A 12,526-nucleotide genomic window follows, 5' to 3' on the forward strand; every position below is an offset into this window, starting at 1 on the left:
TGGGCGTCTGCTTGAAGACTCTCCCTCTGCCCCTCCCCCCATTTGTGCACATGCTCTCTAATTAATAAATAGATAAATCTTTGTAAAAAGTGGGCAGAACGTAGGAACAGACATATCTCCAAGGGAGACGTCCAGATGGCGAAGAGACACATGAAAGACCTTCAGCGTCGCATCATCAGCGAAACGCAGATCAAAACCACAACGAGGCACCACCTCACACCCGTGGGAACAGCAGGTGTTGGGACGACGAGGGAGAAAACAGCGTGGAGGGTCCCGGCAAGGGAAATGTCGAGCTGCTCTAAGAGCCAGTGACGGCGCCGCGGCCTGCTCCCCCGGAACGCGGCGGAAGCGGGATCCGAAGGACGCGCCCCCGGTGCTTTCTGCGGCGTTGGCGGGGCTCAGATGATGGCAGCGGCTCAAGGGCCCGTCGGGAGAGGATGGATAGAGACGGTGGGGTCGCACGCACCGTGGGATGTCACTCAGCCGTACATAAAACGGAGCACACGGATGGTGACCGGAGGGTGGGGCGGGGGATGGGTGACACAGGGCCGGGGACTAAAATGGGCTCATGAGAATGAGCAAAAGGTCAAGGGCACAACGGCTGAGTCAGTCACTGGGTCGCACCGGAAACCTGTGTACCGACAGGACGCCGACTACTCTGGAGTCAAAGTAAAAAACTTGGGACGCCTGGGTGGCTCAGTTGGTTGAGCAGCTGCCTTCGGCTCAGGTCATGATCCCAGTGTCCTGGGATCGAGTCCCACATCGGGCTCCCTGCTCAGCAGGGAGCCTGCTTCTCCCTCTGACTCTGTCTGCCATTCTGTCTGCCTGTGCGCTCTCTCTCTCTCTCTCTCTGACAAATAAATAAATATTAAAAAAAAAAAAAAAGTAAAAAACTTCAACCCATGGGGCAGGACATCATCCACATGGCCGAAGAAGAGTTTTCCAGGGCCGAACCCTGGAGGAAGCGGCTTTGACATCAGCCACAGGAGAGACAGCCTTTTTGGAAGCCCGGGGTCTCCGGGAGACGTCAGCGTGTTGTCGGAGCACGAGGTGAAAGCAATACCAAGGGTTGTTCTCACCCGCGGTCAGATGCCCTGGGGAGAGAAGACGGTTTTGTGTCCCGCCTCCCCCAAGGCAGCACCTCTCAGGGCCAGAGAGTCCTTCTGGGTCCCTCACTTCTCCTGCAGGGTCGGGGCAGAGAGAGCGTGAGCCTCCAGCGTCCGCAGGGGTGCAGAATGCCACCGAAGAAACACATTTCCCGCTCGCCGCCATAGAAGACTGCGAAAAGCCGCATGGCCTGGGCAGACGGGGACACTGGAGGCCTGGAGGCACCTGGGGACCCCCACATGGCCCACAGGTGTCCCCCACACACTCCCCAACCCCGCGACTAGCTCACTGTGCACGCCTCGCAGGAGGGAGTGAGCTTCTGGCCAGGACCGCGGGACCAGGAGAACCGCACACACCGGAGGGTTCCGCGCTCTCCCAGAGAAAGCGAAAGGCTTGGCCTCGCTCGGTCACACTGCACCCCAGTGCCTTCTCCAGAGAGCGCCTGCGCGGCAGCCACATGCACAGAGACGGTCTGCGGAAGCCGGACGTCCTCACAGGCCTTGGGGTTCCCAGGTGATCCCTGGGAAGCTAGAGCCAAACTAGACAAACCAAACTGACCACATTCTGACTTGCTTTAAGCAAAATACCTCTAAGCCTAGCAAAAAAAGGTGACTTGGAACGTCACCATGACGTCAAGGCCTCTCCCCCAGGCCCAGGGCATCAGCAGACTCTCCGAGCCTGGAGCTCTGGGCTCACGTTCTGAACTTTCCCTCCTCCTTCCCAGAACCGTGGTTGTCACCGGTGCTGGGCCGGGGACCGCAGGGCAGTGGTGGTGGGCTGACGCACACCCTTGACAAGCCAGGACGTCGCTCTGGCCTGTCCCCGCGGGCCCCCCAACACACCCCTTGCCATTCCCCTGGGACTGAGCGTCACCCCGTGGTGTTAGCCTCAGCGGCGGGAGCTACGGGGTACCCCCGGCCGTGGAATGAGGAGGCGCCGACATGCGGGAGCGCAGGGCGGGTCTGAGCGCCCCCGCGGGGTGTTCACACCAGCACCACGGACACGCCACGGGGCCCACTGGGAAGACGGACACCAGCACCACCGGAGCATGAACCGCAGGGACACGCGGACACGGGAGGCGTCCGACACAGACGAGCGTCTCGTGAAGCTCGAGAGCCGGCCACACCCCCAGGGCGACGGCCATCGGAGCCGAGGCTGCTTCTCGGGGGTGAGGGCAGGAGGGAGCTTTCCGGGGTGCTGGCAATGTCCTCGCCTTGACTGGCGCACGGTTATGTGCTTGAACGTACTTTTTACAACTCATCAAACTGTAAATTTACGACAGGTGAGGTTTACGTGTAAGTTTCCAGTTTTTTAAAAAGTACTGGCGATTTCTGAAGGCCGGAGATCTGTCTGGGGTCAAAGGTTTGAATGACGCCAGCTGGTGGCCCTCATCACACGACTTTCGCCCAGCACGGCCTACGTGGGAAGGCAGAAGCATCTCGGAGTCTCGGAGAACGTCCTCGTGACCCCAGCTAAAACGCAAGAGGACGCCAGGCCTGGGTCTGAACTCGGCCACTCCCGCCGCATACGACAGCTAGCACACGACACGTGGCCAGCCAGGGAAGCAGGCAAGCGCGACCCCAACGTGGGAGGGCCCTGTGTGTGCGCGCCAAGCTCTGTGGGCACAGGGGAGCTAGCACAGCCCCACCACTAAGGAAGAACCGTCTCGAGAACTGTCCAGATTGATAGGGGCACATTCTGACCATTTCCTGGATACACCTAAAAGCTGCCCATTTTGCGAAACCCCAATCGAAAGGTTTTCCAACAGCAGAGCAAACTGCTTTGCCGTTGGCCGTAAGCCAAGCAGCAGGTTTCCGTGCAGACGGGGCCCGTGTGCTGCCGCGAGGTCGGCAGCGGAGCTCCTGGGTTCGTGGCAGGCGCTCGAGTCCCTATTTTCCTCTGGAGGAAAGATCTCGGCTTGCTGTGGGCCCTCAGAAAGGAACATCCCAGCAGGAGATCCGCGCCAAACTTTCCGGACAGTGCGGAATGGGCGGCAAGACGGGGCATCACAGAGCCCCGCCCCCGAGTGCTGGTCTCGGGCCTCCTCCCCTCACGCTCCTTTCCGGCCTCTGTGCATTTTACCTTCCTCGTTCTGTCACCTGCTACTGGACGCAGGTTATGCTATTTAACGACATGAGTGCCCCTGGGCCTGCGGATCACCGACGGCATCTAGGCAGAGCTAGCGGAAGACCAGAAACTCCCTCCAGGAGGGTCTGCCCACTGGAAATGGCAGCTCGGGTGCAGGACCGCCTCCCCGTGTGGGCCAGGAGACCCTCCTACCGAACAGAAACGGCAAGAACACGGAGCACCAGGATGGACACGGGGTCCTTCGGGGATGAGTTGCCCAGCATCTGAATTTCCTACCCGTGTGTGTTTTGGTGGGAGATGGGTCAGTGAGAGTTGCCTGTGGCTGCTTTGACCAAGTTCGACAAACTCTGGGGCCTGCAGCAACGCAAACGCCTTCTCTCGGTCCCAGCGGCTGGTGGCGCACGGTCTCACGGGCCCGCATCGAGGTCTTGTGGGGCCGCGCTGCCTCTGAAGCCCCGGTGGGAGGCTCCGTGTGCCTTTGCCAGCTTCTGGGGCTGCCTGCCGCTCCTGGCCACATTCCCCTAGTCTCCAGCTCTGTGGTCACTGTGCCGTCTGTGCAGGGACAAGTCGCCCAGGCTCCCCCACGAGGACCTCCAGGAGGTCAGGACCCGCTGGGTAAACAGGATAGCCTCCCCCAACTCAAGACCCTAAACTTCATCACATCTGCAAAGTCTACTTTGCCATGTAAGGTAACACTGACAGACTGTGGACTGTAACAGATAATTTTGGGAGCCGTTACCCAGACCCCACCACAGGGCCGCTCAGTGAGCCTGACCCCAGGTGCTGTGTTTATCCCGGAAACGCACTTTTCTTTCGTAAGACGGTCTACCCTAGGAATTCACCAACAACGGTCTTCCCGCAAGACAGGAGATGTACCTGAATGGGGCTATTACTCCTGAAAACCCTTCTGACGGGGAAAGCCAGACCTCCCAGCTCCTGCGTGTAAGCCCATACGGAGGTGGTCAGCGTAGGCTCTTGTGCCGGTAAGTGGGTTTGGTGCACGACCATCAACCCACAGCCAGACGAGACCAGACACCGTCTGCCAGATTCAGGATGGGGCCCAACTGGGAACTAGAGGAAACTCCTCACGCTGTGGGTCCCGTCCAAGCACTGGGAGGGCTGGCGGAGGGGAGAGTTAAGGAGGCTCTTTCTGGCGGCCGTCACACACGGGGTCAGCACGCCCTGGGGTCTCTGACACCCGGTGGGGGCGACCGTGGAGCTGGGGTACAGACTGCCTTAGCTGAGCATGGAGAGGTCACGGTGCGAGAGCCATTCTGCTGTGCTGATCTATCAGCCTGACTCACGTCCGTCTGTGCGCGAGCCGGAGCCCTTGTGAGACTGGTCACCGGGAGCATCTGGAACACTCGGGCTGCTGATTCACATTTGTTCTGTTCGCCGTCCCCAGTGCGAGGAGCTGCTTGTGCCGTGAGTGACGGAGGCTGAACAGACGTCCCCGAGGGGCACAGGACCCCTGCTGGAGGCTGGTGCCAGGAATCTAGAGAAATGTGGATCAGGAAATTTCCCCTTCCTGGAAAAAAAACACCAAGGAATGGCTGCCATATAAGACATCTCTGCTGAAATTAACCCTCCAGAAATGTCCTTTATTTTAGAGAACGTGGGGTTCAGTCACGCGTTAGCTACGAAAGACGCCAGCACGCCCGTGAGAACGTGGGCCTGAGCGGGCCGGCCGCGGAGCCGTCAGCAAGCGTGCGCTCCCGGACACTTTCCTGAACACACCCTCCATGTCCAGGACAGAGTGCAGCATGAGGCTTGAGCTCGTAGCCCCGAGATCGAGATTCGTCCGCTCAACCGACCGAGCCGCCGGGCGCCGTGCCGCGGACACCGGAGCCGGCGAGCTCAGCCCAGCCCTCCCAGCGCTCTGCTCCGGAGCACAGGGAACGAGGCCTCGACCCGCTGACACCCCGCGCGACCCACTGTCCGGGTCTGGGCCACGCGCACGGTCACCGGCTCTTTTTCAAAGGACAGAGCCTGGAGAGTCAGACATCCGTGGTCCTGACAGGGGCATCACTGTGTCTCACGTAGAAGAATTTCAAAACCAGCGAGGCGCTCCAGCTCCACCTTCCTCGCTGGCGCGCTCTCCCGATCTGAGGGCACCTCGAGAAACCGCTCTCACCGGAGGGACGGCAGGCAGTGGAAACGTGGTGTCGGGGCAGTTTTTAGGGAACAGTCACCTTTCCTCGTAGACCTGCAGTCGGCAAAGGCCTGACTACTCTGCCGAGAGCCAGTCCCACAACGAGGGACCGTAACAAGGGCCACTGGGCGGTGCGGCACAGGCCCCACGGAGTGGGAGCGAGCCCCCGCCCCGAGGCTCGTTTTCATGCCACCAAGCTAGTCCTGGGTGTCTGACGGGTGAGGGGGGCACACCGGCTGTTTGGTCAGGTCCGTTGTTTGCTGCCTCACTCCGGAGGCTGCTTCGCTCCCGGGCTGTGGTGCGTAGCCCTCCCGTTGCGTGTAAAGGGGCAGCTCGGGGCTTTTCGTGGGTGGCTAACACGTGGCACTGCCACTTCCGGTCCCTCTGCTGCCAGACGCCCCTCAGTGCACTTAATACTAAAACTAACACCGGCAAGGACAAAGAAAGAAAGGAAAAATTACATTTGCCAACATGGAACACATCTTAGCAAAGATGTCTAAAAGGTCCCGTTCAAAATTAGCTAAAATAACAACCCCCACCTCCCATTTCGAGGATCTCTCGGAAACACTTTACCCTAACTGCTCCTGTGGTAAGCATCCATTTCCGTGCCTTCTTAGAGAAACAGTGAAATTGGTGTTTCTTTACCGCTTTGCTGGGTCAGAGGTCAGGATGAGCGTGTCCCTCGGTCACAGGCGGCCGCTCTGCCACGACGCAGGGCCTGTGGCGGACAGGGACACACGGACCTGGTCACCTGCAGCAGACAGGCTGGGGTCTCGGGCGCCGCGGCGAGGAAGCCCGGGGCTGGCGCTCCACAGGCACCAGGTCAGCTCCCGAAAGAAAAGAGGAGATGGCGGAGATGGCAGAGATGGCAGAGACACCTCCCGGCTGAAGGACTGGCTCTGCCGGTCGCACAAGAGCCACGAGACCCAACCTGACACCCAGTCAAGCTGCAGCAGGACCAGGAGACGAGGCCACTACAGGACCCGCACGCGGCCCCTCCCTGCGCCTGGCACGGCCCCTCCCGCTGCTTTAGCACCTTCCACTCGGCAGATTCAACCCTTGTGTCTCGAGGGGAAGAGTCCCACAAACGTGTCGTCAGCGCGTTTATTACTCAGAGTTTAAGCAACACGTTTACACAGATACATACATATATATAAATTCATTTTTACAGCAACCACGTTTGCTCCAAGTGTCTTTTTTTCCTTTGCACCACTGATACCCAGAGTCCTTTATCAGATACAACTGATAAATATAGTATTGATGCAGGCACCAGGCAAAAGCTTAAGAACCTTTGAGTTTCCTACTTGTAACTCCCCAAACAAATCCCACCCCTGTGACACCAGCTATTGACATTAAAAACACTAGGAAAACACACATTCATTTCACTTTCACGGAGTCCCTTTCCTGTTTTGTGACCGAAGATGCCGGCTTGGTCATGAATTCAGAAGTGCTCCCAGAGTCCTCGATGACGATTCATAGAGAAACCTGAAACGTGAAGAAAGATGATTAAAACAGAAATCAGCGACCAAAACACCCAGATGCCCATTTTCACAACATGACCCTAGGCCTGCTGTGCAGCTGAACGCACGCTCGGAACGCGGACGTCATCAGTAACCCCCACCGCCGGGCGACCGCTCGCACCGGCCAGTGGTCCCGCCCCGCGGCCAGCGGCGGTTCGCGGACGCCCCAGCACGCCCCCCCACAGCAGAACAGCAGGCCAGGTTTCCTACGGGTGCGACCGTATTTGCTCAGAAGGACTCTCATTTGTCAGCATCTGACCAGGACTCGGACACAGGTCAGACTCACAAACATGACAGGTACGCTTCACACTCCTGGGCTTCATTTCTCTCCACAAAAACCCAAGATAAACGAAAACTATTTACCCCAAGACACACTGTTACAATGACACTTACTTCAGGCACTTCCAGACTCCCCTCGCCTCCCTTGGTCCCCCTCTACGCACCTGTCCCGGGACAGCCGTGCTCCTCCCTGCCCCACGGAGCCAGGTTCGGGCTGAGCTGCTCCAGACGTGCCCCCAGAACTTGCGAGGAACCCTCCCGGGGCCGTCCTCACACATGCGTCTACAAGCGCGCGCTGCCTTCCGCTTTGCCCGCCTGCACACCCCAGCACTGCCCCCGGGGGCTGCGGGCCCCAGACTCAAACACCAGTCTCCGTCCCAGCGAGGGCCAGCGAGTGCCAGGCCGCGTCCCGCTCTTCGTGGAGACTCAGGCCACGTTGTCTCTAACAGCCCGTCTCGCATCAGGACAAACGGGCATGGAAGTAAAGTCTCATTAAAAGAGATGACAAGATGACAAGAATAAGGGGAAGTTCTTCCCAACACATTCTATTCTACTCGGTATCCCCAAACCATGTCTGCCCGTGGCCGGCATCAAGGGAGCCCTGGCGTGCTCCGCAGACTCTCTTCCACACTCCCTTCCACGCGGGCTTCCAGACCCGGCGCGCACCTAACACTGAGCCGCAGCTCGGCCGGACTCGCCACGTTTCAGGGGCTCAGTTTCCACATGTGACAAAGCGGCCACTGCAGGGCCAGGACAGAGCCAGAAAGATTTGGAGATTTTTTTCTTTACCCCTGGAATTCCATAAATTATCCACAAACTTACTTGGTGTGATTTCTTTGCAATTAATTCCATCCAGAATTTAGTGAAAGAAACAAAAGAAAGAATCTTTAGAATTCCGTATTTCTGGGCGCCTGGGTGGCTCAGTGGGTTAAGCCGCTGCCTTCGGCTCAGGTCATGATCTCAGGGTCCTGGGATTGAGTCCCGCATCGGGATCTCTGCTCTGCAGGGAGCCTGCTTCCTCCTCTCCCTCTCTCTGCCTGCCTGTCTGCCTGCTTGTGATCTCTGTCTGTCAAATAAATAAATAAAATCTTTAAAAAAAAAAAAAAAAGAATTCCGTATTTCTGGGGCGCCTAAGTGGCTAAGTGGGTTAAGCCTCTGCCTTCAGCTCAGGTCATGATCTCAGGGTCCTGGGATCGAGCCCCACATTGGGCTCTCTGCTCAGCGGGGAGCCTGCTTCCTCCTCTCTCTCTGCCTGCCTCTCTGCCTACTTGTGATCTCTCTATCAAATAAATAAATAAAACCTTAAAAAAAAAAAAAAAAAAAGAATTGCGCATTTCTTCAGTTCTGAGAAGTTTTCTCCTCTTATGTGTTAGGCGACTGCTTCTCCTGGGCCCATTTCCCATCTGTCCGTACCCGGTGAGCCCTCGTCACATAGGCTCTGAGGTCCTCCCCCAACGTGACCTCTCAGACCACCTGGAACCTGACTCTCAAGACTGACATCTCTCCACTGCATCGCGGACATTTTACTTTAGAGTTTCTCATTCTACATCACCTTTTTGGGGCATAACTGATTTTTCTTTGAAGACACTTCTTACTGATTGTCTGACTGGCCCACCACTGTTAACTCGAGCAACAGCTGTTCTGCTCTAGCTGCCGGGCTCCCGGCACGTAGGGCTCTTGTGTCTGTGCCCGACAGGCCCTTCAGACAGAGGTGGGACGGAGAGTGGCGGAAGGCACAGGCCTGTCGGGGCCACCATCACAGCAGCGAGCCGGAAGAGATGGTCCAGGCCGCAGCCCGATGACCTCCCTGGACCAGGGTTCTTGCGTGTGGCTTGGTTTGAACCAAGCGAGGTGCTCACCCACCGGAGCTCTCAAAGTCTGTAAATCACGGTCAGAAGCTGAGTCTTCATCCGTCCACCATCGGGCCCCAAGGCTCCAGTGGCTGTGTCCACGTGCTGAAGACTGTGCGACATGCCCACAGCCACGGGAGGGGCAGACAAAATCAATTTTCCAGGGAAAACATTAATAAGATAAACAATGCCTGTCTCTATTTACATCTAGTTTTAATTCATCTACACCAAGGTCCACTGGCATTGATGATGATAGAAGCAAGCTTCCAAATGAGCTATAAAAATCATCCAGTCCCAAAATCATTTTAAAAAGACGACTAAAATTGCCTGCAGCAGAATAAAATGGTATTATTCGCCCAAGCTTGATAACCAAAGAGAGGTGATTCTGTCAGGGAGAAGTCCTTTCCTTCAAGGTCTAATAGCAAGGTCAGTCCTGGGGGCATCGAAGTTGTCTACACGTAGGCATAATTAGTATTGGCAAGTAACTTGCTTATGATTAGAATCCACTTACTCAGTGGGAAAAATTCATGATATAACCTCAACCATAAGAAATATTTATACTGCTAAAATTTCTCGTTATGAATTTATTGCTATTTTCATACTATTTATAAAAGTAATAAATATAACATATTTGGCATTTCAATGCACCAGGGCGCCGGCAAATGTATGCCGTTCCTCCTGGGAAAACAGCTACAATCTACAGTGTAATCTCTAATCTACAGTACCAGGGAGGCGGGGAAAAGAGCAGTGAGAAACATTCTTATTTCGCATCCAACAGACCAGCTAACAGAATACTAACACTGCTGGACAGAAAAGTAGTGTATTCGCTAAGAAAACGTTCACTTCTGAATTAATGCCCCACTGCCCAAATGTTAACTGGATTAAAAGGCTCCCAGAGTCTTAAAGATATTAACTTGCCTTAATGCCTCTACCCCAACATCAAATCGGTATTATTTTCTAATTCAGTCTTAAATCTTGTCTACTTTCCATTAGGCTGATTTTGTTTTAGATGCTGGTTTTCTACAATGTGTTTCTTGCACATTTAAGGAGCGTGAGTTTCATGATCCAGTCCTAGGTCCTAAGACTTTCCTCCTTAAACGAAAGAACTCCTTGTGCCGTCCGTGTATCAGCTATTAATAGTGCACGGAACCCGAAACGGGGCTTGATCCCACAACCCTGAGACTGTGACCTGAGCCAAAATCAAGAGTCGAACGCTTAACCTACCTCGCCACCCAGGGGCCCCTGGTTTTGAACTCCTAAGGCCTTTTTTTCCCTCTCAATATAACTAACACGATTCAAGTACTCGCCTTAAAACTCTGTGCGAAGGGGAATAAAAGGAATTTCTAAGGAGCAAACGTCCCTGTTCCCTTACAACTTCACATTGGTGCATGCGTACCACTCTACGCCCCAGAAACTTATCATGGCAAATGTTATTTCTAAGAACAAAGAAATCCCGCTAAAACTCTTGAACTTCTGGGGCACCTGGCTGGCTCCGTCCGACTCCTGACGGCAGCTCGGGTCATGGTCTCAGGGTCACGGGATCAAGCCCCACCTTCGGCTCCTGGCTGGGCATGGAGTCTGCTCAGGATTTTCCATCTGCCTCTGCCCCTCCCCCAGCTCTCCCTCTCTAAGCAAACAAACAAATAAATAAACAAAATAATTTTAAAAATGCCTGGACTTCTGAGGTTGTCACATCTTGTGAAATGACATATGACTTGTACAGGTGGTAACTCTGATGTGCCTGGTGGAAATACGTACACTGCCATGTGCCTTCTGAACTGCAAACACTCGTTTCCTCCAACTCAGACGATCACCGCCCTCTTCCGCACAAGCATCTAGACATGAACGAGCTCATACAGCGCAAGAGTCTGCCGGGTTTCTCCGTCACACGCACAGCTGCAAAACCAGCTTCATTAAAGTCGCCTGGTAAACACTCCACCGTTCCTAGGCTGAAGTGTGTAACCGAGGGCACTCCCTTTGCTCACAGCCGCGGTCACACAAACCCCTACCTACTCCAGCACCCGAGTCGATGCCCTGGTCCGTGGGGGCTTTCCCCTCCCGGTTCTGACCGCTGCAGAGACCGCAGGCTTTGTGGGGCAGGTTCCCACCGGCCCAGCCTTCTCCGGGAGCCGCTGACAGTAAAAGCAGCACCTCAGGCCACAGTCCCCATCTAGCCGGGGCGGCTGTCCAGCCGGCAGCTCCCTGACCAGAACAGCACGCGGAAGCTCGCAGGACTGGCGGGGGGGCTCCAGCAGCTCCCCCCGCACCTCCCCGGCCCCCTGGACACTGGATAGCCAGCAACGCCTGTCAGAAGGCCTCAGGACTGCTCTGTCCATGCAGCGGTCTCAGCCCTGGGGCGCACGTTCTCCCGAAGGGCAGGGCTGTTCCTCGCATCTGCCTGGCGGCTCTCCTGGAGTCCGCTGTAACCCTCACAGGCCGACACTCGTTACCCCGGCGCCCGGATGAGAACTTTCTGACACTGTGATTTTCCTGTCCTGGTTACTGCGTGGTTTCTGCCTTCCAACCGGAATGCCACGCACACCCAGGAAACACCTGCTGAAGGAGGTCGGAACAGTTGTCTTAATATCGACACATGGACTTAGAAGAGATAAAGAGAGACCCTTTGTACAAATAAAAGGGTTAACTCACCCAGAAGATACAGGAACCCTAAATTCAGACGCACCTGATACCAAGGCCACAAAAGACGCAGCCAGACCCTCTTATCAGAAATGCACACACCCAGCAGGCAGAGGAACATTAAGAACACAGCTGGACCCAACAGCACCATCCACGGGCTGCCGGCAATTGCTAACAGTGCACGAAATGTCTACCATGAGCGGCTGGGTTTCTTCCAGGTTTCTTCCTGGGTTCGACACTCAAAACCAGTGTAACCCATCACACCAACAGGCTGGACGAGAAACAGCGTATGATCACATCAGTAGATGCAGGGAAAGCCTTCGACTGAATCCAACATCCATTCATGATAAAAAGTCTCAGCAAACGAGGAATAAAAGGGGACTCCTTCAACTTGACCAAGAACCTCCACAAGATACAGGCAGCTCACGTCATAGTTAATGGTGAGAAACTAGAATTTTCCCACTAAGATCAGGAGTAAGGCAAGGATGTCAGCCCACTGCAAGTCCCAGCTAAAGCAGTGAGAAAAGGGGAAAAAAGGTAAACAGGATGAAAGAGAACAGTCTTTGTTCATAAATTAGCAACTTGGGGTTTTCAAGGCCTTTTTGCAAAGGAGAAAGTAGCTAAGGAAAGCGGATACTTTCCCAGGCGTACACGAAACTGTCCGTAGTTCAGAGCTCTGCAACACTCGGCCTTACAAAGTTCACAAAACAGCAAGAGAAACAGGTTTTGCTCTTGACCTGAGAATCAAACAGCGGACAACAGAGTCTGCAGGAAGCGGCACAGCGTGTGACACGCAAAACCTAACCACAAAGGCGCTCGGTCGGAGTCCAGCGAACGCCCTCCTCAGAGCAGTCCCAGTGGGGGCGACCGGCTGCCAGGAAGCCAGACGTGAC

General features: G+C 55.5%; 1 protein-coding gene across 3 annotated transcripts in view; it reads right to left on the bottom strand.

The window, feature by feature from the left end:
* Positions 1-6,437: 6,437 nt before the first annotated feature.
* The window catches only part of NCAPG2 (non-SMC condensin II complex subunit G2), a 68,049-nt gene continuing 61,960 nt past the window's right edge, over positions 6,438-12,526 (bottom strand). For all 3 annotated transcript variants that reach the window (XM_044246932.1, XM_044246934.1, XM_044246933.1), the window contains one exon: positions 6,438-6,832. In XM_044246932.1, the coding sequence (XP_044102867.1) occupies positions 6,781-6,832 (52 nt within the window). In that variant the 3' untranslated portion in view covers positions 6,438-6,780. The remainder of the gene's footprint in view (positions 6,833-12,526) is intronic.

Source organism: Neovison vison, chromosome 4, assembly GCF_020171115.1.
Source record: "Neovison vison isolate M4711 chromosome 4, ASM_NN_V1, whole genome shotgun sequence".
In the NCBI taxonomy this organism is placed as follows: Eukaryota; Metazoa; Chordata; class Mammalia; order Carnivora; family Mustelidae; genus Neogale; species Neogale vison.